Source organism: Exophiala dermatitidis (assembly GCF_000230625.1).
Source record: "Exophiala dermatitidis NIH/UT8656 unplaced genomic scaffold supercont1.4, whole genome shotgun sequence".
Lineage (NCBI taxonomy): Eukaryota > Fungi > Ascomycota > Eurotiomycetes > Chaetothyriales > Herpotrichiellaceae > Exophiala > Exophiala dermatitidis.
The window spans coordinates 2786713-2809669 of record NW_008751649.1 but is presented as its reverse complement, the minus strand read 5'-3'; the positions used below and the strand labels follow the sequence as shown (position 1 = coordinate 2809669).

The window sequence follows — 22957 nt, the reverse complement described above, 5'->3', positions numbered from 1 at the left end:
ATATATATATATATATATATATATATACGGTGGTCTCCTGTAGTCCAGCATAACCAACGCTCTTGGCGCTGGGCCGAGGAGGGCTCTACAGCAGAAAGGAAGCTCTGTCGGTGGCCCTCAACCAAAGTGCGATGGAGATATATGGTGGGCTCCTGCAGTGCAGCACAACCCTCATATCTTAGCGCTGGGCTCCTACAGCAGAACGCTAGGTGCTGGGCCCCTTGGGCTCCCAAAGCCGATCGATAGAAAAGATAGTCGCAAAAGCAATAGCGAAAATGGCACGCGGAGATTCTTCTTTTTGGTTTTTTTCAGACTTTCGGTGCTCATACATAATGTAAAAAGGTTGCTACAATCTGCTCCACTGCCGCCGTGGGAGAGAAAAAACACCATCGACATCCTCCACCGGCTCTCACTCCCTTCAACTCACTTGCTCGCTCGCCACCGTGCTTCTTCTACTTCTTCTTCTGCCGCCTTTGATGACTACAACACCAATTGTCACCACACACTTCGATCTCGTGTCACCTGCTTCTTGTTTTCTCGTCTTTCTCTGCTTCAAGTGCCATCTGTCTCTCGCTCTGCTCACCCTCTCTCCCCTCTCGATTCATCGGCCGGTTGGAGGTAGCGTCCAATTCTCAATAAGCGCCAGTTCGTGTGGTCATGAACTTTCCTTTCCTAACCTTGTCAAAAACTGTCCGTGATACCCTGCGACTGCAAGACAACGAGCAGTCTCAACCGGTTAGTCGTGAAAGTTTCGTGTTTCGTGTGTTTTCGCCCATGTCAAAATGCAAGGGCAGGGTAGAAGATTCGTCCGTCCAGAAACGCCGGGTCCCATCCAGGGGAAAAAAGTGAAAGCCTTTCGTTTGTCGCGAATCATCCCGCGCGAAGTCGATTAAAAAGAATCGTTATAATAGTCGTTCGTTATGCCACAAGTTCAACCTCGTTGCCAAAACTCCCAAACTATTTTTGTTTCGTGGATAATCAATCCCCAGCCCTGACTCGCCGGTCATGTCGTGAAAAGCTTTGAATTTTTCCCTTCAAGAGCATGGTTGTTAAAAGGTCGTGAAATACGTAAGAGATGTCGATGATCCTTATCAATGACTTGTTGGAGCCCAGGAAGACATCAAGTCCCATCGAGGCCGCAGTGGTTGATATTGCGATGAATCAAGTCGAGGGATGATCGAAACCAAAATATATAATCCGCCACGATCGGATAATGAAGGGATTGCTCGGAATAGACCGTCCGGCATCGGGATGTTTTGCACCAAAACTGGAGCCGACATGCAACAACGCGATCAATAAAAACGACACAAACAAAATGAACCAGAGCAAAGCATTGCAAAGATGGTTCGGAAGATTGTGATTGATCATGCCACAGCTGCAGCAGGAGCGGCAGCGGCAGCAATGTCGTTAGATTCTGCCGCAGGGACGGCGGACGTCCCCTCAGCAGAGGCTCCGTTAGTCACTGGAGCGGCTTGACCGTTGGTTTCGGCGGTGGTACAGTCTTTGCTGATATGGCCTGGTTGACCGCACTTGTAGCAGGTCTTTCCTGCCGCGTTCAATGGACCGCCATTTGGTGCGGTACAATCCCGAGAGATGTGGCCCTGACGGAGAAGTTAACCAAATGTGTCCAGCGAGGAGCGCGGAAAATTGGTTCTTACCAGTTTGCCACAGGCGTAACATTTCATAGCTTGAGCCTGACAGTCCCGAGCATAGTGGTTTGGCCCGCCGCACTTATAGCAGGTCGCGGCTCGGTTGTTGACAACACTGTAACCACCACGGAACCCACTGCCATAGCCGCCGCGACCGCCACGAGGAGCCGGTGCGGCACTGGGAGTAGGGCAATTGCGAGCCAAGTGACCGATTTGCCCGCATGAGTAGCAGCGACCACCCGCAGGCCCGCCGCTGATACGCAGGGTTGGGCAGTCAGCTTGGACGTGACCTAGACCCTGGCAATGGTAGCATTGTTTGGCTGAAGGAGAAAAGTTTAGTCAGCGACCAGTTTCTGCAGATGGACGCATCATTGCGACTCACTCTCAGTAGTGCGCGGCAAAGGGCACTGGTTGGACTCGTGGCCCGGTTGTTTGCAGTTGTAGCACAGCCTCTCAGACGAGGTACAGACTTCGGCATAATGCCCAACGTTACCACATTTGTAGCACGCGCGACGAGTAAGAGAAGACATATTGACGAAGGTGTATTCGTAACTGCCTGTTTCTCCCTATAAACATAACATTAAACTCCCTTCTTCTGAGAAATTTATCTTGTACTTGAAATGTCTTGGGTGCAGTGGGCGTTTGTCGCAAAAATGTTGGGCAGAATTGGACGAGGCAGGGCAGTAGGTGTCTTTGCGCGACCGCAAGGAGGACTGAATAAAAGCATACCTGCTTAGTTGGTCTTTGATATCCTAAAATGCCCACAACCTATGGCTCAATATTAGTGGCCCTGTCGCGTGGTATGCGGATAGGTGCAGGCAAGGAGAAATGGAAGCGCCCGCGACGTCGCCTATGGATGACAAGGAGGGGCAGCGTTTGCAAATGGCTTTGGGGTAATGAATTGACTTACAAAGGCACAACTTCCCACTCAACCTTTCCAACGACTTCCAGCCTCCGTAAGATCGTGCGACACAACAACACCAGTTGGTAAGAACAGCGGTTTGGGTTTGTCCAAAAAATTGTCGCAGGTGAAAAGTCGATGGAGCCAAACGAGGCGACGAGACGGGCCAAGACATGCTTGCGCCCGATCCTGACTAGCGCGTGATAAGGCATCACGTGCACGAACCTGTACCAGTAAGGTACCCTCTATAAGTGACAAGGCTGTGGCCGTGGGAACAAGGCTGCAGGTATTACACTGCAGGACACTGGCAATGTCACCAGATATCTTACGGGCATGCATTCAAACATCGTAATTCATCCTGTGCCCCTGCTTCAACCTTGCCGAATTGTCTATGCCAGTTGTACTCCCCTTCCGCCGACTCTCTCCGGGCCACGCTGGTTCTCAACTTTACTCTTCTTCCGCCTTGCTCCTCTCGATCACAGCCGGCGCTCTGATCTCTCGTCCTCTCAAGTAGTCAAGACCCTCGCCGGCCTAGCACAAGTTAGCACAGCTTTCCGACAAATGGCACGATTAATACTCACATAGCTGATCAGTGGAGAGACCTCGACTCCGGCATTGTTACCTTCGGAAACCACAATGGCCCCTGCGTTGCGCAACCATCGAGCACCTTGTTCCATTATATCTCGTTTGCTAGTGTCCGGATTGTCCTCCGCTGTGCCTCGAGCGTTCTTCAACGGCGAGAATTCTTCCTTGCGATCCACCTCCAGGCAGGCAAATTTCTCCATGGGGGTAAAGGGGAACACGTCAAACACGAACTGCTCCAGTTTGATGCCGTTGGGCTTCTCCGGCTTCACCGTCTCACCTGTCTCCGTATCCATATAGGGAATCTTCTTTTTGGCAACATGATGTGGTAGCTTGTGCGACCATTCCTCGATAGTCTCGAAGAATCTGAAAGAGTAGTAGTGGTTGACAATATTTGCCGCTCTGAACTTAAGGCGGCCGGCACTGTCCTTGGCCTCTGCCATTTCCTTGTCAATCTCCGAGTACTCAACTACATCGGGCTTCCCGTTCTTCTGGACAATCAGGCCGACAGGTTCATCTGCCGCTCTCTTGCGCACAACCTTGGTTGCAATATCCACGTTTCGACTTGATGCAAGGCCAATGAAGACCGGGTCTGCGACTCTGGACAGGCAGTTGTCAACACAATAGGTATAGACATGTTCGATGCCCCGTTTCCGCATGTCATCGCGCGAACCGGACGTCAAAAGCGCTTGGTAGATCCCTCCATTGCCATCGGGCGCCACAGCAACCTTGGACTTGCTTTCCATGAGGATTTTCCCCTCGTTGGAAATGCACGGAAGCACCCCTTGTTCGAAGATGATGACATTTTCCTTGGACAACCCGAAGTAATTGTGCTCCTCGAAGAACTTCTCTGTTGGGGCTCGCGTAGGGCCGCTGGTCATAACATACCACGGCACAACAGGATCGATCTCGGATGAAGCATGGTGTTTGGCTAACTGCTGGACTTTCCAGATCCGTTCCGCCTGTAGCTGAAACAAAGACTTCTTGCTGGGTAGACCAATATCGAAACAGCCCTTTGGATCCGAGCTGCCCAATCTTGTCCCTTGACCTCCTGCCAACAATACCACCGCGACTTTGTTCTTCGCAATCAGATCAAGGCCAGTATTGTACCATTCATTCTTCTGTTCCTCAGGAGCATCAAGCAAAGATGCAGTCGCAGACTCGGGGAGCGGTTCAATGGAGGGTTCTTCGTCTGATGGCTTTGGAGGATTAAGCGCTTTGTCGGCGAGTACGTTTACACGGTCGGGATCAAAGAGAGAGAGTTGATCGAAGAGGGCGGCCTTCCCTTCAGTGTCAAGGTCGTCATAGAACGCCCAAACATGGCCTTGATTCGCCTTCTCGTACTTTTCGCGGAGTTCCTTCACAAGCTCTTTGTTGGGCTCCTGCACCGGCGCCCGTTGTTCTGACGAGGTCAAGTGGAGTTTCTCGAGCAGGCTGTTGACCATGCCCGCCGCCATGTTGTTAGACTGTGTGGGAGGTTGGGTTCCGGCGGTGCACGCTGTTCGGATAACTCAACCTTTACAGGAAGTTATGGGAAGAAGGTTGTCAAGAACAGGACGTGCCACCCTGACTGGGAGGACAAACGCTGACACCCGGACAAAGAGGAGGTGACTTCAGATTGCAAGTGGTTTACAAGGGATGCCTCAGGCTTAGCGCGGTGAGACAGAAACACTTGAAACTGGCCAAACATGATCTCCGCATATTATCGAACGCACTGGCGGCAGCCTCGCGGTGACGTACGACAACAAAACCGAGAAAAGGAGTCAAGTTCACCAGGTACCTCACCTGGGCCCTGTAAATGGTACCACCACCAGCACCGCCCAGCAAAACACAATACATATCTCAGGTACTACACGACTTGTTCTAAAGTACAGTACATGTAGAGTTGTCCTGCGCGCTACATGGCTCCAACTGCCGGTTTCTGGTATCATATGTCCCTTTCAAGTGCTTGTTGTGCAATGATATACATGTACAGGTACAACCATGCTTCATCTATTCTTCTCTCTCCACGAACTGGGCCGGTACCCGTCCCGCCGCCTGTCTCTCTCCCTGCTTCTGTCTTTGTACCTGTCGCGATTTCGCCCATCATACCGATCTCTACGCCCCTCTTGAGATTCGCTTCGGTATCTCCTATCTTTTCCGCGATCATCACGCTCCATGCTTCGTCTGTCACCCCGTGGGCTCCGACTTCGGGATGTTCCATGGTCCTGCCCGGGCTGGCCGTCTCTATTGCGGCGAATTTCATCCCTGTCGAAGACCATTCGATAATCTCGTCCGCGGTGCCCCTGACCATCCTGCTCCCGGTAATGTCGTTTCTTCTCCAGGCTAGCAATTCCACCAAAACCTCCTGTTTGTCTCGCCCTCTTAGAGTTTGTCGCGTTCCTCCAACTGTCCGAAAGCTTGCTCACACTCTGGGAGAAGTCCACATGTATCCGATGGTCATCAATCAAGACACCTTGCATCTTGAAGTAGGCTTGCTCACAATCCTTTTGGTTTTCGAATTCAATGAAAGCATACTGAAGACTGTCACCTGTGCGCTTGTCCCTGATCACTTCACATGACAATATCTTCCCGAACCGACTGAAGATCAATTCCAAGTCTTCGTCATTGGTCACGGGATTTAATTTGCACACGAACAGGACATTTTCCGGCGGCTTGACTTCTGCAAATGGAAGGTCTCCGACCATTTCCAGGGTCAGGGCCTGAGCGCGTGCTTCTCGTTCTCGTCGCAGCTTCTCCATGGCAGCCTCGTCCACTTCTTCCTCCAATTCTTCATCATCAGCGATCATAACTGTGGCTAATTGCGCCTTGGTAGGAGCGGGACTCATATCCGGCACAACTAGCCCCGGAGGATCAGGAAAAGGATCTTCTAGGATCACAGTGTGGCGTATCCTGATATCTTTCAGTGGTCGACCGTTCGCATTTGTAAACGCAGAGTTTATCTTCTCGAGGGTGTCAAACCCTTCAACCACCATACCAAAAGGGGCGGCTTTTCCGTCTAAATAGTCAATATTATCACCGAGGGTGATGATAAACTGACTACCAGCGAGCCGTTGGTCAGGGTCGTTGGGTGAAGGTACGGTGGCCATACTGACAGTCCCCCGCTGGGTATGCTTCAACTTGGGATCGATGTCGGCCACGAAACTTTTTTTTGACGGTCCGGAAATAAGCCCCCAAACTGAACTTCCGCCATCGCTCTCAGGCGAATCGGGTCCAAGAGGGTCTCCCGTTTGACACGAGAAGCCCTTCTGAACACTGTGGAATGGCGAGAAATTGTAATACTTGACTTTGCACAGCTTTAAAAAGCTGGAATGATGTTAGCGCGGTCTCGAATATGGCAGAGATTCACCTACTTCTCACAACATTTGGGCGCATTATCGACCAGCAAGTCGATAACGATTTCGCCCAATGAAGTCTCTAGCAGAACACTCATGGCGGATTACCAGAGCCGGGCAGTGGAGCCGAGGCCTCCTGCCGGTATGTAGGAAGCTTGCCTACGATATCTGAGATAATATTACTATAACCTGGAGATCTGGTGCTCTAGGGATCCAAGGGAGAGCTGTTGCGCGCATAAGGTAAGGTCAAGGGTTAAATGGAATACCTACTTGATAGGCTTTGGGATGGCGCGCTGGGCGGCGACCAGCAACTTCAACTCGGGAAAGACTGGATTCAAATGACGGATTGCGGACTGTCATTTGCGTCAGGAACAAACGTGCCAAGAATCAGTCACCTGACGCCACTGCTTCAAGGTACCAGTCCCATTCAGGTCTAGCCTGATATCGCTGGCAACACCTGCATCAGCTTCAAGTTCTTCCAGCTACGTACTTTGGGTATTGGTACTACCTAAGCCCGCTCATCTCAGTCACGTATTTTGCAAACCATTGCACAGATGATGCTTCGCTCCAGTCCCTTCAATGCTTCTTTGACACGCCACTCCACAAGCCGACAGCTACTGATTTGCAGAAGCTCGCTCCGCGTCTGCAGAACGCAGCCAGACAGCTGTCTTCCTTCTGACCCGGCAAGCTTCTATGTGGCATTTCAAGCATGCGGAGCGAGGCGTCACCATTCAGCTTCCCTTGCCAATATGAGATGTCAACTGGCTGACTATGTAGAGCCTGGAGTCAGACTGCTAAGGATTGCTCCTATGTCAGAAGTACAAGCTCCAGGCCGGGATCAGCGTTCTCGCAAAGTGAGTAGTGTAATCGAGGACACCCTTCTGCTCGACGGCCAGCAGCTCAGCAGCCCAAGCATGGTGGTGTGCCATCCGTTGTGCTCCTGACGTTACAATTGTGTGCAAAGCCTTTAGCCCCAATGGACATGGTCGACAACTGGATATGCAACTAGCCAGGCGGTTGCTCCTTTACACAAAAATCCCCCGATTCTGTCACAAACCATCTTCTTTCACGGCTTCCACCCGCTTCGATGACAGGTCCAGCGAGCTAGCCGTAGTCGGGCTAACAACCCCTTTTCATCGCAAGAGCGAGATCTCCATCCTGTTGCGGACGGCCGCAGATAAACCTGCGATCAGATATGGGCTGATTTCGAACTGACAGACGAGTGTCGGGTACAGGGCTCTGCAAATGGCCTTGCAACGTACTTTCATCCTGTCCGTATGTCCGCTGTTCATTGCGAGCGTTTCTCCTTTCCCTGTGGATCTCTTCCAGTTATTTCCGTGCGAGGCAAATGCTCCCTTCCTCATGGTCTTTGGACAAAAGACCAGTGGGTTTGTGCTCCCATGCTGCCTCAAGATGTTCAGAATGGTTGCTAAGTGGAGGGATCCTCTGGTAACATTCTTGTCGAAGTGGCAGCAGCTTTGTTGCCTTACTGGGGCGTCTTCGTTAGGTCTATTACGCCTCTGTACCACAAGCCTGCTTTCGAAAGAAAGTCTCTGATTTGTCAGGAGAAGTTGGACATCACAACTACGCTGGGCGAGGTCCATCTTTGACATCTCTGTGTGACCAAAGACCCCTGCAATGTTCCGCAGCCACTTTGCAGCTGATGTTCAGGGGCTGACCTTGCAGGCAAAGTTGGGGCCAGCTGCAACGACTTTCGAACCACTGATACATTGCGTCCTGTTGTCTGTCATGTGCGTCTATCAGATTGTAAGGCTTGCATCAAATTTTCCGCTGGTCTTGCATGCGCTCCAACATCCAAGAAAAGGCGCATGTCTGATGGGCTTGCTAACAGTTTAGGCACCCTAGGAACCCCACGGATCATAGGGTTGACTTTCTCGCTTAAAGAAATACCCTGGCACCCACGTGAGATGGAATCGGCTCGTTGGCCGAGGAGTGAATGCAGTGCCCTTCGCTCTCTGGGGAATTTGGAAGCTCTCCAATGGAGATACTGTTCTCATATCCTAAGGCTCGCATTCAGTGCTTTCTGACCAGTTGCAAGTTTGCTCGAAAACGGGTGCGGCGTTTTCGATGTTCTCAACAATAATTTCCCGCCAATCAATTCGAACATTAAGCAGCTCGATAGCAAACAGCTCCCGCCCCTTCACACCCTTGGCTGAGACCAGCACCACACTCCATGGACTGATGCTTCCTCGTGCATCATCTACAAGCATTCTCAGTGGAACTGGCCGTGTCGCTCTCACCTACAGACGTGTCCCAGATAGACATCGCAAGACCAGTCCTGTTTCCCCACACTGAACCTGTCGACACTACGTCCCAGGTCCAATGCAACCTGCACATCACGTCTAGTAAGATGTGCAGGTTTTTCTTCAAGTGCCATGAGGGTTGTAATTGGCGGAAGCGACTCTGTTTGTTTCACAGCTGATATTGTGGGCACCTTACGATCTTTTCGGCGACTGGTCAGGCCCCGTTCTTCGTCCACTAAATCAAGCTGTCGTTGTGGACCAGGTTATCATAGTGACACACGGAAGCCTGCAGCTCGTCCGTTACAAAGAAATCTTACAGCCAGGTTTCAAGGCAACTTCGACAGTATGACTTGCTGGAGGCTTGGACCTGGAGCAAGAACAGCCTCGAAGCCTAACGGAGAAATGTAATGGACCATGCCATATGACATATTTTACGAATCTGACCTGGTCAGTGGGGAAACGACGCCAGGTCTCGTGCAATTGGCCTGCATGCTTGGAAATGCTGGTATACACTGGGATATGGCTCTGACTTCTTCTATATTCTCCGTCGAAATCGAATACTTTGGGATCAATTCTTTGACTTCCGAGACATTCGAACCATCTGCTTCGATTTCACGGCTGAGCTTAGCTGTTGTCGGTCCTTGCTTGAGAACAAGTGGCGCAGTGCAAAAGTCAATAGAGGATCAGACAATCCGTTCCCGCGTCCGAAGACTTTGTGATCATGGTACTGAGAATCCTTGCTTTTCCATGTCTCATGACTAACAAACCTCACAGATCTCAACGCGGCTCTACAACCCAGACATTGAGTTCTTCAGGCGGAATGATCGTGGCTTTGGTATGCCACTGACCCAACACCCACATCAAGACCAATATGAGACTGGCAGTCATATCAGCAGCCGTACTACTCCATCCTCGGAGATTGAACAGAGAGCAATAAGCGGATCAAGAAAACGTGTTCCAGTTGCTGTATGAGCCCGGTCCACTTCCATGTTAACTTGTGTTGATACTGACATATTTTCCAGTGCGATAGATGTCGCAAACGCAAAATCAAGTGCAGCGGCAATGAAGGAAACAACCAGAGTTGCCAAAACTGCCGCAATTCCGGCCATGGAGAGACTTGTCGGTTTCTTCGAGTACGTTTTGTCGTCTTCGGTGATTGAGGAATATGGGCATTGTTGACATCGACTCAGGTCTCCTCGGTAGAGACATCGGCTTTCGGGTTTCGCGGCTGGCAAGGCCCTTCTTCTCGCTACTCGCCGTACTCACTACCCGCCCATCATCGCCTGAACTACGTCCCCATGGCCTCTAGATACAGTCCGCCAGGTGCACTGCAGTATCCTGCGGTGCCAACGAGCGTTGATTATGGCAGTTATGCTAACCCGAGCACAAATGTCGATTGGGCAAGAACACCATACGTTCCCTCCTATCCACCATACCCGGACGAAGAGGAAGCCAGCTCCTTTCCTTCTCAAGTGCAGCCCCCTCCATATATTCTTCCCAACACCGACCCAATGTCCAGTACAAATGCTTATTACATGCACGCCCAGGGCGTCAGGCCACACCATGCCTCAGTTTGGACTGAGCCTCAGCAATGCATGCCGCAAGCGAACCCACAGCTGACCAGTCCTGCCTATGCGGCTACGCCGCATGCTGCTCCGCCGCTTCAGACAATGGGAATGATTGGCAATCCGCCGTCTGACCGCATCTTGCCCACTCCTATTTCAGCTCGAAATGTTCTTTCTGCTTCGATCAATCATCCCGGTGAAAATACCTCAACTTCTGGCTCCGGACTGCACGCCTCGACATACTGGACTGGCGAAACTGGCACCAATACAAGTCATCACCAGTCGTCAGCTTCCTTGGACTCTACAGGAGCAGCTCAACATCCGTCCTCAAGCGAGAGGTCGAACAGCGCGTCCTCTTACAGAATGCACGACATGTCGACATATTCGCACATGGGCATTGCCGACTCCTTGGCGACAGCCTCCATTGCCCACGGACTCTCTGTTCCGGTCAATGACTTGCAATGCTCCACCGCTTCAACAGGTACACCAGAAGCCTCTCAAGGGGGCAGTTCTAACTCGAGTACGAGGACGGCTTCCCACGAACATCCCAGTCTGAAAACTAGAGCCGCCGCGACGCCGGAGAGCTTATCAGGCAGCACGTATGACTATACCGATACCATGGCTGGACGCAGTAACAACAACTCACATTTGCGGAGTGCTGCTTCTTCTGGGGCACATCCCTCGAACAGCAGCCCAGTGTCATCTTTGTACTGCCGCACACAACAAAACTTGGTTACACGAGCTAGAGGACCAGCTGCGGATGACTGCAGCCCCGATTGCTCGAGCTATCAGAGTGATTCGGCACGCGTCTCGGTCGTATCCATGGGCAACCAGTCATCAGGCTATTGAATGATAATGCAACTTGCGCTTACCATTCAATGCTCTGTGTTTTGGGTTCCATGACTCTTTGACAGTTGTGGACGCCACGGCGAGCCCTTGATGTCTTGTTTCTTCCAGTCCGGCTTTCTGTCGTATCTCGGAGTTGTGTTATCAATCTGTCGCTTGTTATCCTACTGTCCCAATCAGGTCTGTTGCATTTGGAGGCTCTCTTACGGAATGCTTTTACCTCGATCATGTTTTGCGGCAGGACAAGTCAAAACATTGCTGGCAGCAAGGACTGGTGGCATTTTGTTCCGCCTATTACTTTGCTTTTCTTTTCGGGGTCCGCTGTACGTCACAGCGAAAAGCTAATAACCATCCATGCATTGTCAGCATCACCCTCATTGTCATCGGTGTTACCATCTGTCTTGGAAACAGGAATCGGGATCCGGCTTACTGTGCCCTTTCTGTGTTTACCGGCATTTCTCTGTGTTGGTTGTTGGGCGGCAGATGAAAATGGCGATGGGAACGGCAAAAGCAACCATCTAGCAAAAGGACCAGGGCAAAGGCAACCGGGATCAGGGGTGGGAAAAGGCTGTCGGTAGCCGTCTGATATCTTGTGTCGTATTTGCTCACTTTCCTTCTTTTTCAGCCAAAGGTACGTTTAATAGCCGGGTGGGCAAAACGTCTTTTTGGTCTAACAGCCGAGGGCGTTTGGAAAGCCTTGGCACCCCTTGTTCTGTACCGCTGCACGATACAGCAGCACTGGAGTTTCTCTCGGGACTATGTAGTACTGGCAGGCTTTGTTTTGTGCATCTCACTCGTTTGATTTGCTTGAGCCACAGTATCCACTACTATATTACTCTCTATCGAGGTTGCGAGTGGTTGGGGTTGTCGGAAAATTTGTGCTTTGCTTTCTAAAGGCTCTTGAGTTTCGTTTCACGAGTGACCAGAAGATGGACATGGAGGTGGACATGTGGCCGTTGATCGTTTGTGTGCCCCAAAAGGAGGGAATCAATGGGGGAATGGAGTGGCATCTCGGGTCCTGATGTGTGGGATTGGATATCGGGGCTGCTTTCATCCTACTACAGTAGGTACTTGAAAGCACCGTAATGGAACAGGCACAGGCACGGCAAGAAGCATCGACGTGAAGATGCAATGGTCATGTCAGATGACGACTGGATCTGTCGCATCAGCAAAATGCAGTCTCACTCATTAGCACACAGCAGGATATGGATATTGTTACCGGAGAGTATGATACATTGTTCGGACAGACCTATGGGATCGATGCCCTCAGGGAGTGATGTTTTGGGGCAGGAGAGTGTACTGTCATAGTTGAATACTGATAGATGTTGAAAAGTGGCGAGACTGTTTGTTCAATTTGACTACTGGGAAAGGGACTTCCTTCGGCTAAGATATACCTGGCGCAACGATCTGGAAGATTCCTTCTTTGCTGTCATAAACATGCGAGTGGACACGGCCATGAACGAACACCTTAGCGGATCTTTGTACGCTATGCCCAGTGGCGTTGCAATGGCAGGTTGAGCGACCTAGGCATTAACAGCTGTAATGAGAGTCGATGGCATCTCAGAAATGTTGAGGGAAAGTGTCGCCCTAGGCGGTAAAATGACTGATTTGACATGCCAGTGCACAAGCGAAAAAGAACCACGCGAGATGCCACACAGTGTCAGCGTCACGCAATGCTCAGACGAAATTTGGAACCGGGAACAGAAAACGTTGCTGCTTCCTTTTTGTTCACATTTGATATCAATTCAATGCACTTGGAGCCCATACGCCAGTGCCCTGTCTCTGATTTTGGATTCTCAGTGCAATAAAATAACGTGGCCCACCTGATGGAAGACCGATGTAGATGGATGTTGCGACACTCATGCATCCCCAGGTGACTAGGGACCACCTTTAAGTCCACAGCACACCCATCCACTCTTCATCTCACTGGCCGAATCCGCAGCAGTTCTGCAAGAAAGCAAAGGGGTCGAGAAACAACATCTTTTGAACCATTATCATTCTCTCCCCTAGCATCCTGCGCATTGAGTTCCCCACTGCGCTTGATTCATCAATCGTCGCCCACCGCACCCTTTCTCCACCACGACCAAAACCGACAAGAAGAACTGATGCTGACGACGACCACAACCACCACATCGGTAGCGTCACGTTTATTTCTTCTTGTCCTTGGACGAAGCACCCTTCGTCTTGGCGGTACCTCGGAGCTCCTTCTGTCTGTTCTTTCGCTGTTTGCGCTGTTGTCTGCTGGCCTTCTCGATCTTGGGGGCATGGCCGACACGGACCAATCGGTAGTAGGGCTCGAACTTCTTCATGGCCTCGACGCTGTCGTAGATGAGGGCGAAACCGGTCGACTTGCCACCACCGTATTGCGTCCGCATGCCGAAAACGTTGATCTGGTCCTTGTTCGACTTGTACACTTCGGCCAGCTTGGCGCGCAGGTCATCCTTGGAGACGTTTGGTCGGTTGGGATGGAGGACGTCACTGAATTAGAAAAAGAAGAGTCAGTCCAAACTGCCAACCGTTGCATTTCCCAGTCCGCAAACGACTATGCTGCATTGATTTCCCAAGGACGTGATGATCCCAGTGTTTCCTCCTTCTACATATACTGGAAATCGCGCAGCGCAGACTGCAAAGGGCGTGAATATGCGTAGGTATGGGAGATGGATGCTTACACGACCATCTGCTTGCGCGAAAGCAGTCGGTTGGTGATGAACTTGCGGGTTCGGATGGTGACCGGAGTGTCAGCCATGATTGCGAGGATCGGGATGAGGTCTTGTCGAACTTGACGGTAGACTCGCAATCGAAGACAGGTCCTGGAGTTGGGCGAAAGTCGACAAAGAGGTGGCCTGCGGATTTGATGGTTGTGTTGAATCGAAGTTGTGCCCATCCAGTTCAGTTCTGCAGGGCCAGCCGCCGCAAAGTGTGGGCTTGGCACTCCGAAATCTTGGCGGCTTTTTCAGCCACTCATGGCACTGCGCGACGAGCGCTAGACCTGATTAGTCAGCACTGCCTCAATGTTCAACTTCATGTCGCAAGCACAACGACAAACATAGCATTGCTGCCGTATAATCGGTTTTGATTACGCGCTTCATTATCTTCCAGATGATGGACATCTCTAGAGCGGGCGTTGAGCCCGCCGTGGTCAGGTTTTACCGTCAATACATGCAGCAGATAAACGACCTGACCTATCCGCCGGGTAGTTTGCTGGTCAAGCAGGACGTCCAGGACTGTCTGTACAAGTACTTCTTCGACGAAACCCACAACAAGTTCCTCCCGCCCGCCCGCTACCAGGCCAGAGTCTTGAAGAGGATTATCGAAGACATTGAAAAGTCCTGTCGAGATCCTGAACAAGATGTAGGTTTCCGGCTTAACAACCAGACCGTCTGAACAGTCTACCCGCGGTCCAACCTTTTTCCTGGCTTCTCTTCTCCTGCTTCTAGTACAAATCTCATCTATCCCTATTCGCTCTCCATATCCCCTCACTGAATCCATTCCGACTGCTTTCCCTCCCTGCAGAAGGACTAACTCTAACCATGACACACGCCCTGACAGCAAGTATCCGATCTGTTAATGGAACACATGGGCCACTTGTCCACGATACCAAGTCAAACGCCGTCGGACGAAGCCCAACAAATGCACGTCCACTCATACTTCCCCCCACTCCCACTCGACGAACCTGGCGTGCAGCCCGTTTTGATCCGCGAAGCAAGAAACCTCTTATCCCGCGGCACCAACGTCGGGCTGCGCACGTGGGAAGCCGCTCTTCATCTAGCATGGTATCTCACTGTCCAGAAACCAGAACTGGTCAGAACCAAGACCGTGCTGGAACTCGGGGCCGGCACGGGGTTTTTGTCATTGCTTTCTGCAGGGCATCTGGGAGCGTCGCGCGTCGTAGCCACCGATGGCCTGGCGAATGTGTGCGAGACCATGCAGGCCAATGCCGACTTAAACCGCGACAACAACACGCTGTGCGGTCACAGTCCACCTGAAGTGCGACAGCTCGACTGGACCGACCGACCGGAAATTGACCGTTTGATCGACTCGGCCAAGACAGCCGGCACGCAGTTCGATTTGGTCATCGGCGCCGACATCACCTATCATCCCGACATTCTGCGCCCACTGGCCGAGCTTTTGGGGATCTTGAAGGACAACTTCCCCGACGTTGTGATCCTCATCTCGGCCACCATTCGCAGCGACACTTTCGCACAATTCACCACCATTTGCCAGAACGAAGTTGGCTTCAGGGTCGTTGAGCAACAGTGCAATATCCCCGACAGCGTGCGATACTCAGGGTTCTTTCACTCCGTGGCCACCCCGATCAAAATCGTGTCGTTGGAGAGATAATAAACAGCACAGCACATGGCATGAATGATGTTATATAATTCGGTACTGTGTGTATATACATTACATTCCAATATTAATAAATATATAAGGTCCGGTACTGTAACCCCGAGACAAAAAGGCCTCGCAAGCAGTGCAATATATACAATGCCAGACATCTGGCCATAACTTGATCAATACAAGCAAACACGCCAATCCATCAAGAGATTCAAATCAAAAGAGCTTCTTAGTAGTAGTAGCTCGGCTCATGAGGGGGTATCATCAATCATTTGCAGTGGAGTTTCCACGCTGCAACAAGAACACAATTTGAAGGACTCAGATAGATGGCCACACCATACCCGCACCGAAAATGCCATGCCAGAAAACCAGCAAACCAAAATGAAAATGGCAGGGTGAGCCACAGCAGAAAAGCAATAAATTTCCTGTCTTGTTCGTGAGAAAGAGAGGAAGAGAGGAAGAGACAAATGAAATGACAGCTGTTGTTAGAGGGCATCCCGAAAAGGAACTCGGGCAGCATTATATCAGCCCCAACGACCAGCAGGCTTCCGTCAATGACCCGAATGATCGGCCTCTGCCAGGATCTCCCTTAGGCCATCGGCATCCACCATCTTCACTTGCACCCCTGTACCAGCGGGAGGTCTCCGAGCTGGTCGAGGAAAGCCCGGAATAGCTCCTTTTTGATTAATTCCTGGAGGCCTTCCACCGGGCCATTGGAACGGCAATAGCGGGTGCTCCTCTGTTGTGGAAGACTGTGCATTCGATGATCCGTTTGATACTGACGTTGACGGTCTCATGTCTTCACTGGACTTCATGGGCGCGATCCCCCATTTGCCCTTCACCCAGCTGCCGACCAGGCGACCTAGTCCACCGCCGCCAGAAGACGGTTGTCGTTCTGTCGGTGACATCACCGTGGGTAAGCCAGCAAGGCCGCTCAAGAGTTCCACACTCACACTAGTGGCATTCTTGTCGGACGGAGAAGGTGACTTCGCAGAACTGGTATTATCTGTCCATTTCCGTCCAGGGATGACCGGACTGGAAGTCGACCTGGTGGAACTTATGGCAGTGAACTCGGTCACGGTGGTGAGAGGCGCAGCAGAAAATGTCCGTGCAGCCGATGGTGACATGGCAAAGTACGCTTTATTGCCCTTCAGAAGAGTTGACGGACGCGAGCCCGAGGTTGTCGGTCGTTTCGCGAGATGTATATCCATTCCAGATATCGAGACTAGAGATTCATGGGATCCCGTCCGACGCAAGCGCGGTTGGAACGCCGCCTCAGCCATATCATCGAAGCCATAAGAAGAGTTGGGCCTGGGCACTTCATCTGTTCGAGTCTGGTCATGACATGGGCTCGAGGTAACTGCTTCGGCCTCTTGATCTGTAGCTGGAAGTACAGAGACTGTCTCAGACTCTTCTTCCGGGGGTGCTGATGGAGTTTGGGGGTAATCATCAGACGGAACCAAATTCATATAGCCTTGTCGCTCGCCGTCGGTAACGAGCACTTGAGAAGGCTTCGGCGTAAGGTCATGAGAATCCGATTGGCTCGAATCGAAGCCGCCAGGTTCTGGAGAATGGTCTTCCACACGATCTGAAGGTGCATGAAAGTCGGCTTCTTGTGGCTGGTCATCCCCGACTGCTTCCTCGTCTTCCGGTAAATCAGTCAAGCAGTCGCCAACCTCCACATCTCGACAACCCGACAGGATCCTTGGACTAAGAAAGCCGGTGGCAGATTCTGGACTCGTTGGCCTCGATGATTCGTCACCGGCCTCGAAGCGATCAAAGATAGAACTGCTGTGGTCGAAATACGAACGCGGCGAACTGGCAAAGCTGGAGATTGCCGACGACGTCGTTGCAGCCGATTGCACGGACCAACGAGCACGACGGGCTTGTGGGAAATGTAGCGCAATAGGCAGCACAGGGCTGGAGACCACACGCTGTGGGCCAGACAGTGGTGTGGAAGGCGTCGATGATTCTGGAGTTGCAGGAAGTGTGCTGATGCCCATGACTGCTCGCCTGCGTGCAGGTTTGCGGACGGTGGACGTTCCGCCCCTCTTGGCGGCAATCTTTGCGTGGTAATGGTGATGGACGTGAACTTCCTGTTGTACTTGCTTTGGAGAGGGTTGCTGCCAGCCAAGCTGCTGGCTTAGAGGACGTGATGGAGTTCCATCGTCTGCGATGTTGTCGCTCTCAATCGGCTGATGCTGCATGATCTGCTCTCTCAAGCTCTGCACTTCATCGTTTGACGCTTGAAGCAATTCCCGTAGCTCTGCGATACCGGCCTGCAGGTTTGCGTTGTCTTGGAGGATGTCGCGAACAAAATGGCTGACGACATTGGTGCCTGACACGCCCCCCTTGAGACCTTGCAAAGCGGCCGCTCCCTTGAGCCTGCCTTCAGCGCCACCAAGTTCCCTTTCAAGGACCCGTTCACGTTCAAGCCTTGCAACGATCTCTTCGTGCCGCTCCCTCTCTTGCTTAGCCTCCCATTCAATCCTTTCGACGTCGGACTCGAGCTGTCTAACTTTGATCTCGCTCTCTTTCCACCTTCGGATGGTGCTTCGAGTTTCCTCACTAAAATCGTCTGCACGCTGGGACAGTTTCATCTGATCTTTCTCCATGTCCAGTATCTTCAGCTCGAGTTCTTCCGCCCGTCGGGTGAGACCATTCAACCTTCGAATCTCCGATTCGCTGTCCCGCAGCAAGGCCTCGAGGCTTTTGACATGGTTGTCGCTATCCTTCAAAGATGTGTTGGCGGCGTCTAACTGGGTCCGTAACTCGCGGTTCTCGACTGCAATCCTTTCGTTGGTCGTTTGTAGACATGTTCTCTCCTTCTCGAGTTCGTTGATGTAGAGGGTAAGCCTCTCATGTTCGAGCTGCGACTCGTTGACGTAGGACTCATGGCGAGTGAGTAAGGCCTGGAGTGCAAAGGTCAGTCCAGTGCTTGTGTGCTTATTCTCCTTCTCAGCACTGGAAACAGCCGTTGGTAACATCATCTTCGTGTCATGGCATGGCTTCTGTGGAATGCAAGGGACGGACGGGAAGACGTGGAGAAGAGAACTTCCGGCAGGATAGAGGACCTTGGACTCAAAACTTTGCAAAGGGATCTGCTCCAGATCGTGGACACCACCACGAAATTGCAGAAACCCGAGCACCGGCCAAATTTTGCGGAAACGAACATATTGGCTCAAACGAATGGGATCGCTGCTTCACACAACGCGCACGCACCTGTCCTAGTCGAGCGGCAGTCTCCAGGTCCTTCTCTATGCCACCGAGGAGGGTGTTGTTGTGCTCCAAGTAAATGCATTCTGATCTGCCACAGCAACATTGCAATTTCATGTCGCCAGCCGAGTGGCCAGTCTCATTGGCTACAGTTGGGATGGTGTCGACGGCGTCCGGAATGCGGTCAGAGCGCGTGTCAGTGCGGCGGGCGGCGGGGGCATCGGTGTTGGTATCACAGAAGGCTCTGAAGCGATGGGAGGTCGCGTTGAAGGACGAGGCCATGTCGAGGACATTGCGGAAGATATGGACCAGAGAATTGGAAGGCCGGCGACCTGGTTACGGGGAAGGTTGAGAGATGGCCAGGCGCGCGTATGGTTCCGTTGGTCGAGGGGGGTTCGATGTTGGGGGTTCACGAATTCAGGGTTTGCGCGTTGTTTGAGATCAAGATGGAGCCTGCCAAGGCACCTGAATAATTGGCCCAGCCTCGTCAGCATTGTTAAGATACCTAGTCAGCATCATCGGTCGCTCAATCGGTCACTGACGCTGTGCAACAATACTATCCAATTATCGCCCTGATACCACGATTGCTGTGTCGATCAAAGCAGCTGACCTGTAGACAAGGATGATGTCCTGGCAAGATCTCGAGATGCTGCTCGCCAGGTGGTCAAAGTTCTTCGGCTGTCACAGTCAAGACGAGGGAGCTATGGGCAGCCATCAAAACAATATGTAGGGACTAATGATATACGAATATTCGAGGTAGTAGTAGCTTAAACAAACTTTTCAAGAACTGAAAATTCGGTGGATGTTGCCGACATGTCTAATAAATTTCTATGCCGTGGACCTGCTGCCTGAAGGAGCGATCCTCAGTCTCCATCCTGCACGGTCACCGGTCTTCGCCTCCTTCTCTCGAGGGCACTTCTCAGCGCTTCTCGGACTTGTGGATTCGACCTCAACGCTCCCGTAAGTAGGGTCTCTTTCATGCCCGCCCGGAGCTTCTCCGATTTGCCCGAATCTCCTTTAAAAGGAGTCAACTCGAGCTCAAGCAGACCCACCGTTTCAGCGTCCAATTTGCCGGCTGCTTGAGCCAAGTGAAGAACTTGCTGCTGGGTCTGGAGGTCTCTTGTAGCGGCACTTCTTGCCGTGGGGGGAGCCAATTGCGAAATGAAGATGTTAAGAGACATGGAAATCTTCCTTGCCAGCCCGAGGATCTGGAAAGGGAGGAGGTGCGGCGGGAGTAGGCGTGGGAAGACCTTGTAAAAGGTAGATGCCCAAAGGAGCACCAGGCGAGGAGGCTCCCATGTATGGGTTAGGAAATACAACTCCAGGAACGCCATGCAAGCGATGGTGAAATAGCGCCAGAATTGTCCCCATTGAGGAAGCCAGATGTAGTTCAGGACAACGAGAACAGCCGCGTTGGTCAAGTATTCAGGTATCTTGGAGCGTAAGCCAGCATACACATAGTCCTTGATGGTTTTCAAGCCGGGGTACTGCACTTGGACAATGCTCGGTCCGAATCGATCATAGGCAAATCGCTTCGCAGGATCCAGAATGGTATCATGGGCCAGTTTGAACTGCACAAAGATGCTGTCTGCGCCCGGGAACGACTGCCCGTTTTCATGGAGTTTGTCAGGATGGTATCTCGCGGCTAGTTTCCTGAATCGAGTCTTGACGTCCCTCTCTGTCGACCATGGAGTCAAGCCAAGCAGTGCATAAAAGTCACCCGTAAGCTTAACGTCGTACAGTGCCTGAGCAAGTGTGTAGAGCAAGTAGAGACATAGGACAAGGATGCGTATCCGCCGATTATGGACGGCAAAGAGAGGCTCCCCAGGTTGCGGATGGCGCAGAGCCGCTCGAATCGTGAGGCGGTAGTAAACCGATTGTAGGAACGCAGTTGCATACTATGTGAAAGATGAGTATGTCTGGATCGCGGCGGCAAAGGGGATCATACAGCAGGTAAGAATGCCCATCCCACCAGAGAGAACGCTTGAGTCGCAACTCCTTCGGCCATGTCCGGCACCGTGGTCGTCACTTTCAAGGCATTCCTGTTTGCTTAGCAGATTGGCGCGCGTCCCAGTGTGCCTGAGGTATAAGAAAGCAGTTGTTAACTAGGTTCGTTTGCAACGAAGACACTTGAGGTTGTCGCAAGGATCTGAACGCGAAGCAGTAAATGATCTTTCTGCGGGGAAATGTAAATCCGTCTTCCGGCAGTTCCTCCATCAAACAACTTTGAACTGCGCAGCCTTGCGAAAGCGCCAATTTATTACACACCGGCAGGTCGTGCATGGTGGCGGCGGACTTTTTCATTGTACGAATCCGTTCAGTATTTCTTGATATTTGTACAGCCCTTGATGCGGCTATAATGGCTTCAAGGCAAACGGAATGCTGACTCCCAAAAATGAATATGTGTTCAGGGGCTGAAGTGGATATTCCTAAATAAATATTCCGGACTCGGCTCAATGCATGTATAATGTATACAGTAAATCCATCCCCGACTGTGCTTAAATGTTCTTTCGCGATGCTCGAGACACTAATCGAACACTCTATGGAGGATAAACCAGCTCAGGTTAGTCGTGTTGCAAGGGATAGTATGTGGATTTGTATGCATCTCCGATGTCTTCATATCTTATGTCTATTTTCACCGGGTAGCTCAACATTTTGCCTTCTACCGCTATATCAACCCAAGACGAACGCTTACTGCTTATACTTCCTGTCACGGAAGCCAGCAATGACCTCGACAGTGCCGTCCCCTTTCTCCGCCCAGCGTTTGGCCGCAATATCAGGGTTAAGCTGCAAAGTCTGCTTGGCCTTGACCCATTCTTCCATTGTGACGAGTTTGTCGAAGCGAGGGGTGACCCCGGCCTTCTGCAACACCGGACTATCGGTAATCGGCACCAGCACGGTGTCGTTGTGCGGACGAGCAAAATAGAGCAACCCCGTACGGTTATAGTGACGCTGGTCCTTCGGTGGTGCGACGACACGGTGGACGGAGCTCTTCAACCACCCGCCAGTGAGATGGCTGATGGTGTCGGCGAGGTTTACAGTGATGGTTCCCGGCTCGGGCTTGACGTAGGTCCAGTTGCCGTCTTCGCCGAGGATTTGCAGACCAGCAACCGGCTGGCGGAACAGGAGGGTCACCGTGCCCAGATCCGTGTGCCCATTCTGCCTGCCATAGTCACTGGCGGCCCACTCTTCTTCGGTACGCGGGTGGTAGAGCATGTACCGGAAATGGTCCTCGCTCTTTTTCTCGTAGGTGTGTTGCTTGACCAGGTAATCCTCGTCCGGGAGCTGCAAAATGATGGCGAACAAGCGCAGCAATGGCAGCACTACGTTGTTATGCAGCGCCCGATGAAACACCTCGATCTCGGGCAGGTGGGCCTTGATCAGATCCGGGTGGTCGTATTTGCCCGCAAAATCCGCAGTGAACTTGGCAAAGTTGTACATTTCAATGTTGTCGGGCGACTTTACTTGCAGGCTTCGTCCAGGTCGACGCCATCCATTGTAGTCGGCCTCGGCGTACCGCACCTCATACTTTTCCTTCTCGGAAACAGGAAGCTCGAAAAAGTTCTTCGCTAATGTGAACTGCTGATTCACTTGCTCCTCTGTTAAACCATAGTTCTTGACGTAGAAAAACCCAACATGGTGGACGGCATGTTCGAGTTGTTTTGCTAACCGCTCCTTTCCGCCGGGGCGGTGGTAATCTTCGAGGTCCAGGGTGACGAGCTCCGACCAAGGCAGATCTTCCTTGGTCTCAGGCGGATGTACATATGGCTTGAGACGGCTGTAGTCATACTGGTGAGGATCCTTGGTGAAGGGAGCCTCAACTTCCGTCTGCTGAACAGTGGTGGTTGACATTTCCGGCTGATTTCCCCTTTGCGGTGTTGTGAGAAAAGGGGATCGAAAAGAGGGCTTGATTCAGGCTCAGTTATGGTGTAAAGTCGATACATGGATGCTTCTCAGGATCATCTCGTTTATATCGGAAACACGCTGGCATGCTTGTTATCTCTCGATACGGTTACCTACCCCGGATGGTTGGAGTAAGATGCTGTCAACATCCCCTCCTATGTCGTGATCGCTTAGTCTCCGCACCACATTTGTCATGATTGTGACTGGATGCGTCGTACAACTCGAGCATTAGGGTAATGTTGGACCCTCCGAAGTAAAATCGCACAGGGCAATGTGCAGGCAAAACATGCGGGCCTTGCTGTTTGGCTGATATGGGATATGGAATGGACCTCGGGACCACCCGGTGCTGATCCCGCCCAGT

The 22957-nt window shown here is 51.8% G+C and overlaps 10 protein-coding genes across 11 annotated transcripts in view; 3 read left to right on the top strand and 7 right to left on the bottom strand.

The window, feature by feature from the left end:
* The window catches only part of HMPREF1120_05328 (uncharacterized protein), a 2872-nt gene extending 2583 nt beyond the window's left edge, over nucleotides 1-289 (top strand). The window contains exon 2 of the mRNA XM_009159498.1: nucleotides 1-289. This exon is cut by the window's left edge and continues 2308 nt beyond it. The gene's annotated coding sequence lies outside the window, so the exon portion shown is untranslated.
* A 1075-nt stretch (nucleotides 290-1364) lies between these two features.
* On the bottom strand, nucleotides 1365-2179 carry HMPREF1120_05327 (cellular nucleic acid-binding protein; the record flags this gene model as incomplete). Its single annotated transcript, XM_009159497.1, has 3 exons — nucleotides 1365-1601; nucleotides 1659-1969; nucleotides 2032-2179. The coding sequence occupies 3 exons, from the start codon at nucleotides 2177-2179 to the stop codon at nucleotides 1365-1367; spliced, it is 696 nt and encodes a 231-aa protein (XP_009157745.1).
* Nucleotides 2180-2997: 818 nt separating this feature from the next.
* Nucleotides 2998-4589, bottom strand: HMPREF1120_05326 (UDP-N-acetylglucosamine pyrophosphorylase; the record flags this gene model as incomplete). The annotated part of the gene is made up of 2 exons (XM_009159496.1): nucleotides 2998-3081; nucleotides 3132-4589. 2 exons carry the CDS (start codon nucleotides 4587-4589, stop codon nucleotides 2998-3000), a joined length of 1542 nt encoding a protein of 513 aa, XP_009157744.1.
* A 470-nt stretch (nucleotides 4590-5059) lies between these two features.
* HMPREF1120_05325 (peptidylprolyl isomerase) lies at nucleotides 5060-6565 on the bottom strand (the record flags this gene model as incomplete). The annotated part of the gene is made up of 3 exons (XM_009159495.1): nucleotides 5060-5520; nucleotides 5543-6438; nucleotides 6486-6565. The coding sequence occupies 3 exons, from the start codon at nucleotides 6563-6565 to the stop codon at nucleotides 5060-5062; spliced, it is 1437 nt and encodes a 478-aa protein (XP_009157743.1).
* A 414-nt stretch (nucleotides 6566-6979) lies between these two features.
* HMPREF1120_05324 lies at nucleotides 6980-12602 on the top strand. Of its 2 annotated transcripts, XM_009159494.1 has the most exons (6): nucleotides 6980-7738; nucleotides 8160-8234; nucleotides 8325-9455; nucleotides 9506-9697; nucleotides 9754-9864; nucleotides 9922-12602. In XM_009159494.1, the coding sequence occupies exons 3-6, from the start codon at nucleotides 9453-9455 to the stop codon at nucleotides 11143-11145; spliced, it is 1530 nt and encodes a 509-aa protein (XP_009157742.1). In that variant the 5' UTR covers nucleotides 6980-7738; nucleotides 8160-8234; nucleotides 8325-9452; the 3' UTR covers nucleotides 11146-12602. The 2 variants fall into 2 exon arrangements, with proteins under 2 accessions (XP_009157742.1, XP_009157741.1); XM_009159493.1 differs by having other exon boundaries at nucleotides 6980-8234.
* A 687-nt stretch (nucleotides 12603-13289) lies between these two features.
* On the bottom strand, nucleotides 13290-13888 carry HMPREF1120_05323 (30S ribosomal protein S24e; the record flags this gene model as incomplete). The annotated part of the gene is made up of 2 exons (XM_009159492.1): nucleotides 13290-13620; nucleotides 13812-13888. 2 exons carry the CDS (start codon nucleotides 13886-13888, stop codon nucleotides 13290-13292), a joined length of 408 nt encoding a protein of 135 aa, XP_009157740.1.
* Nucleotides 13889-14160: 272 nt separating this feature from the next.
* HMPREF1120_05322 (uncharacterized protein) lies at nucleotides 14161-15679 on the top strand. The gene is made up of 2 exons (XM_009159491.1): nucleotides 14161-14493; nucleotides 14692-15679. The coding sequence occupies exons 1-2, from the start codon at nucleotides 14242-14244 to the stop codon at nucleotides 15481-15483; spliced, it is 1044 nt and encodes a 347-aa protein (XP_009157739.1). The 5' UTR covers nucleotides 14161-14241; the 3' UTR covers nucleotides 15484-15679.
* A 349-nt stretch (nucleotides 15680-16028) lies between these two features.
* On the bottom strand, nucleotides 16029-18975 carry HMPREF1120_05321 (uncharacterized protein; the record flags this gene model as incomplete). The annotated part of the gene is made up of 2 exons (XM_009159490.1): nucleotides 16029-18389; nucleotides 18700-18975. 2 exons carry the CDS (start codon nucleotides 18973-18975, stop codon nucleotides 16029-16031), a joined length of 2637 nt encoding a protein of 878 aa, XP_009157738.1.
* Nucleotides 18976-19556: 581 nt separating this feature from the next.
* HMPREF1120_05320 (uncharacterized protein) lies at nucleotides 19557-20701 on the bottom strand (the record flags this gene model as incomplete). The annotated part of the gene is made up of 2 exons (XM_009159489.1): nucleotides 19557-20591; nucleotides 20642-20701. The coding sequence occupies 2 exons, from the start codon at nucleotides 20699-20701 to the stop codon at nucleotides 19557-19559; spliced, it is 1095 nt and encodes a 364-aa protein (XP_009157737.1).
* A 683-nt stretch (nucleotides 20702-21384) lies between these two features.
* HMPREF1120_05319 (gibberellin 2-oxidase) lies at nucleotides 21385-22545 on the bottom strand (the record flags this gene model as incomplete). Its single annotated transcript, XM_009159488.1, has 1 exon — nucleotides 21385-22545. The coding sequence occupies one exon, from the start codon at nucleotides 22543-22545 to the stop codon at nucleotides 21385-21387; it is 1161 nt and encodes a 386-aa protein (XP_009157736.1).
* Nucleotides 22546-22957: the final 412 nt, after the last annotated feature.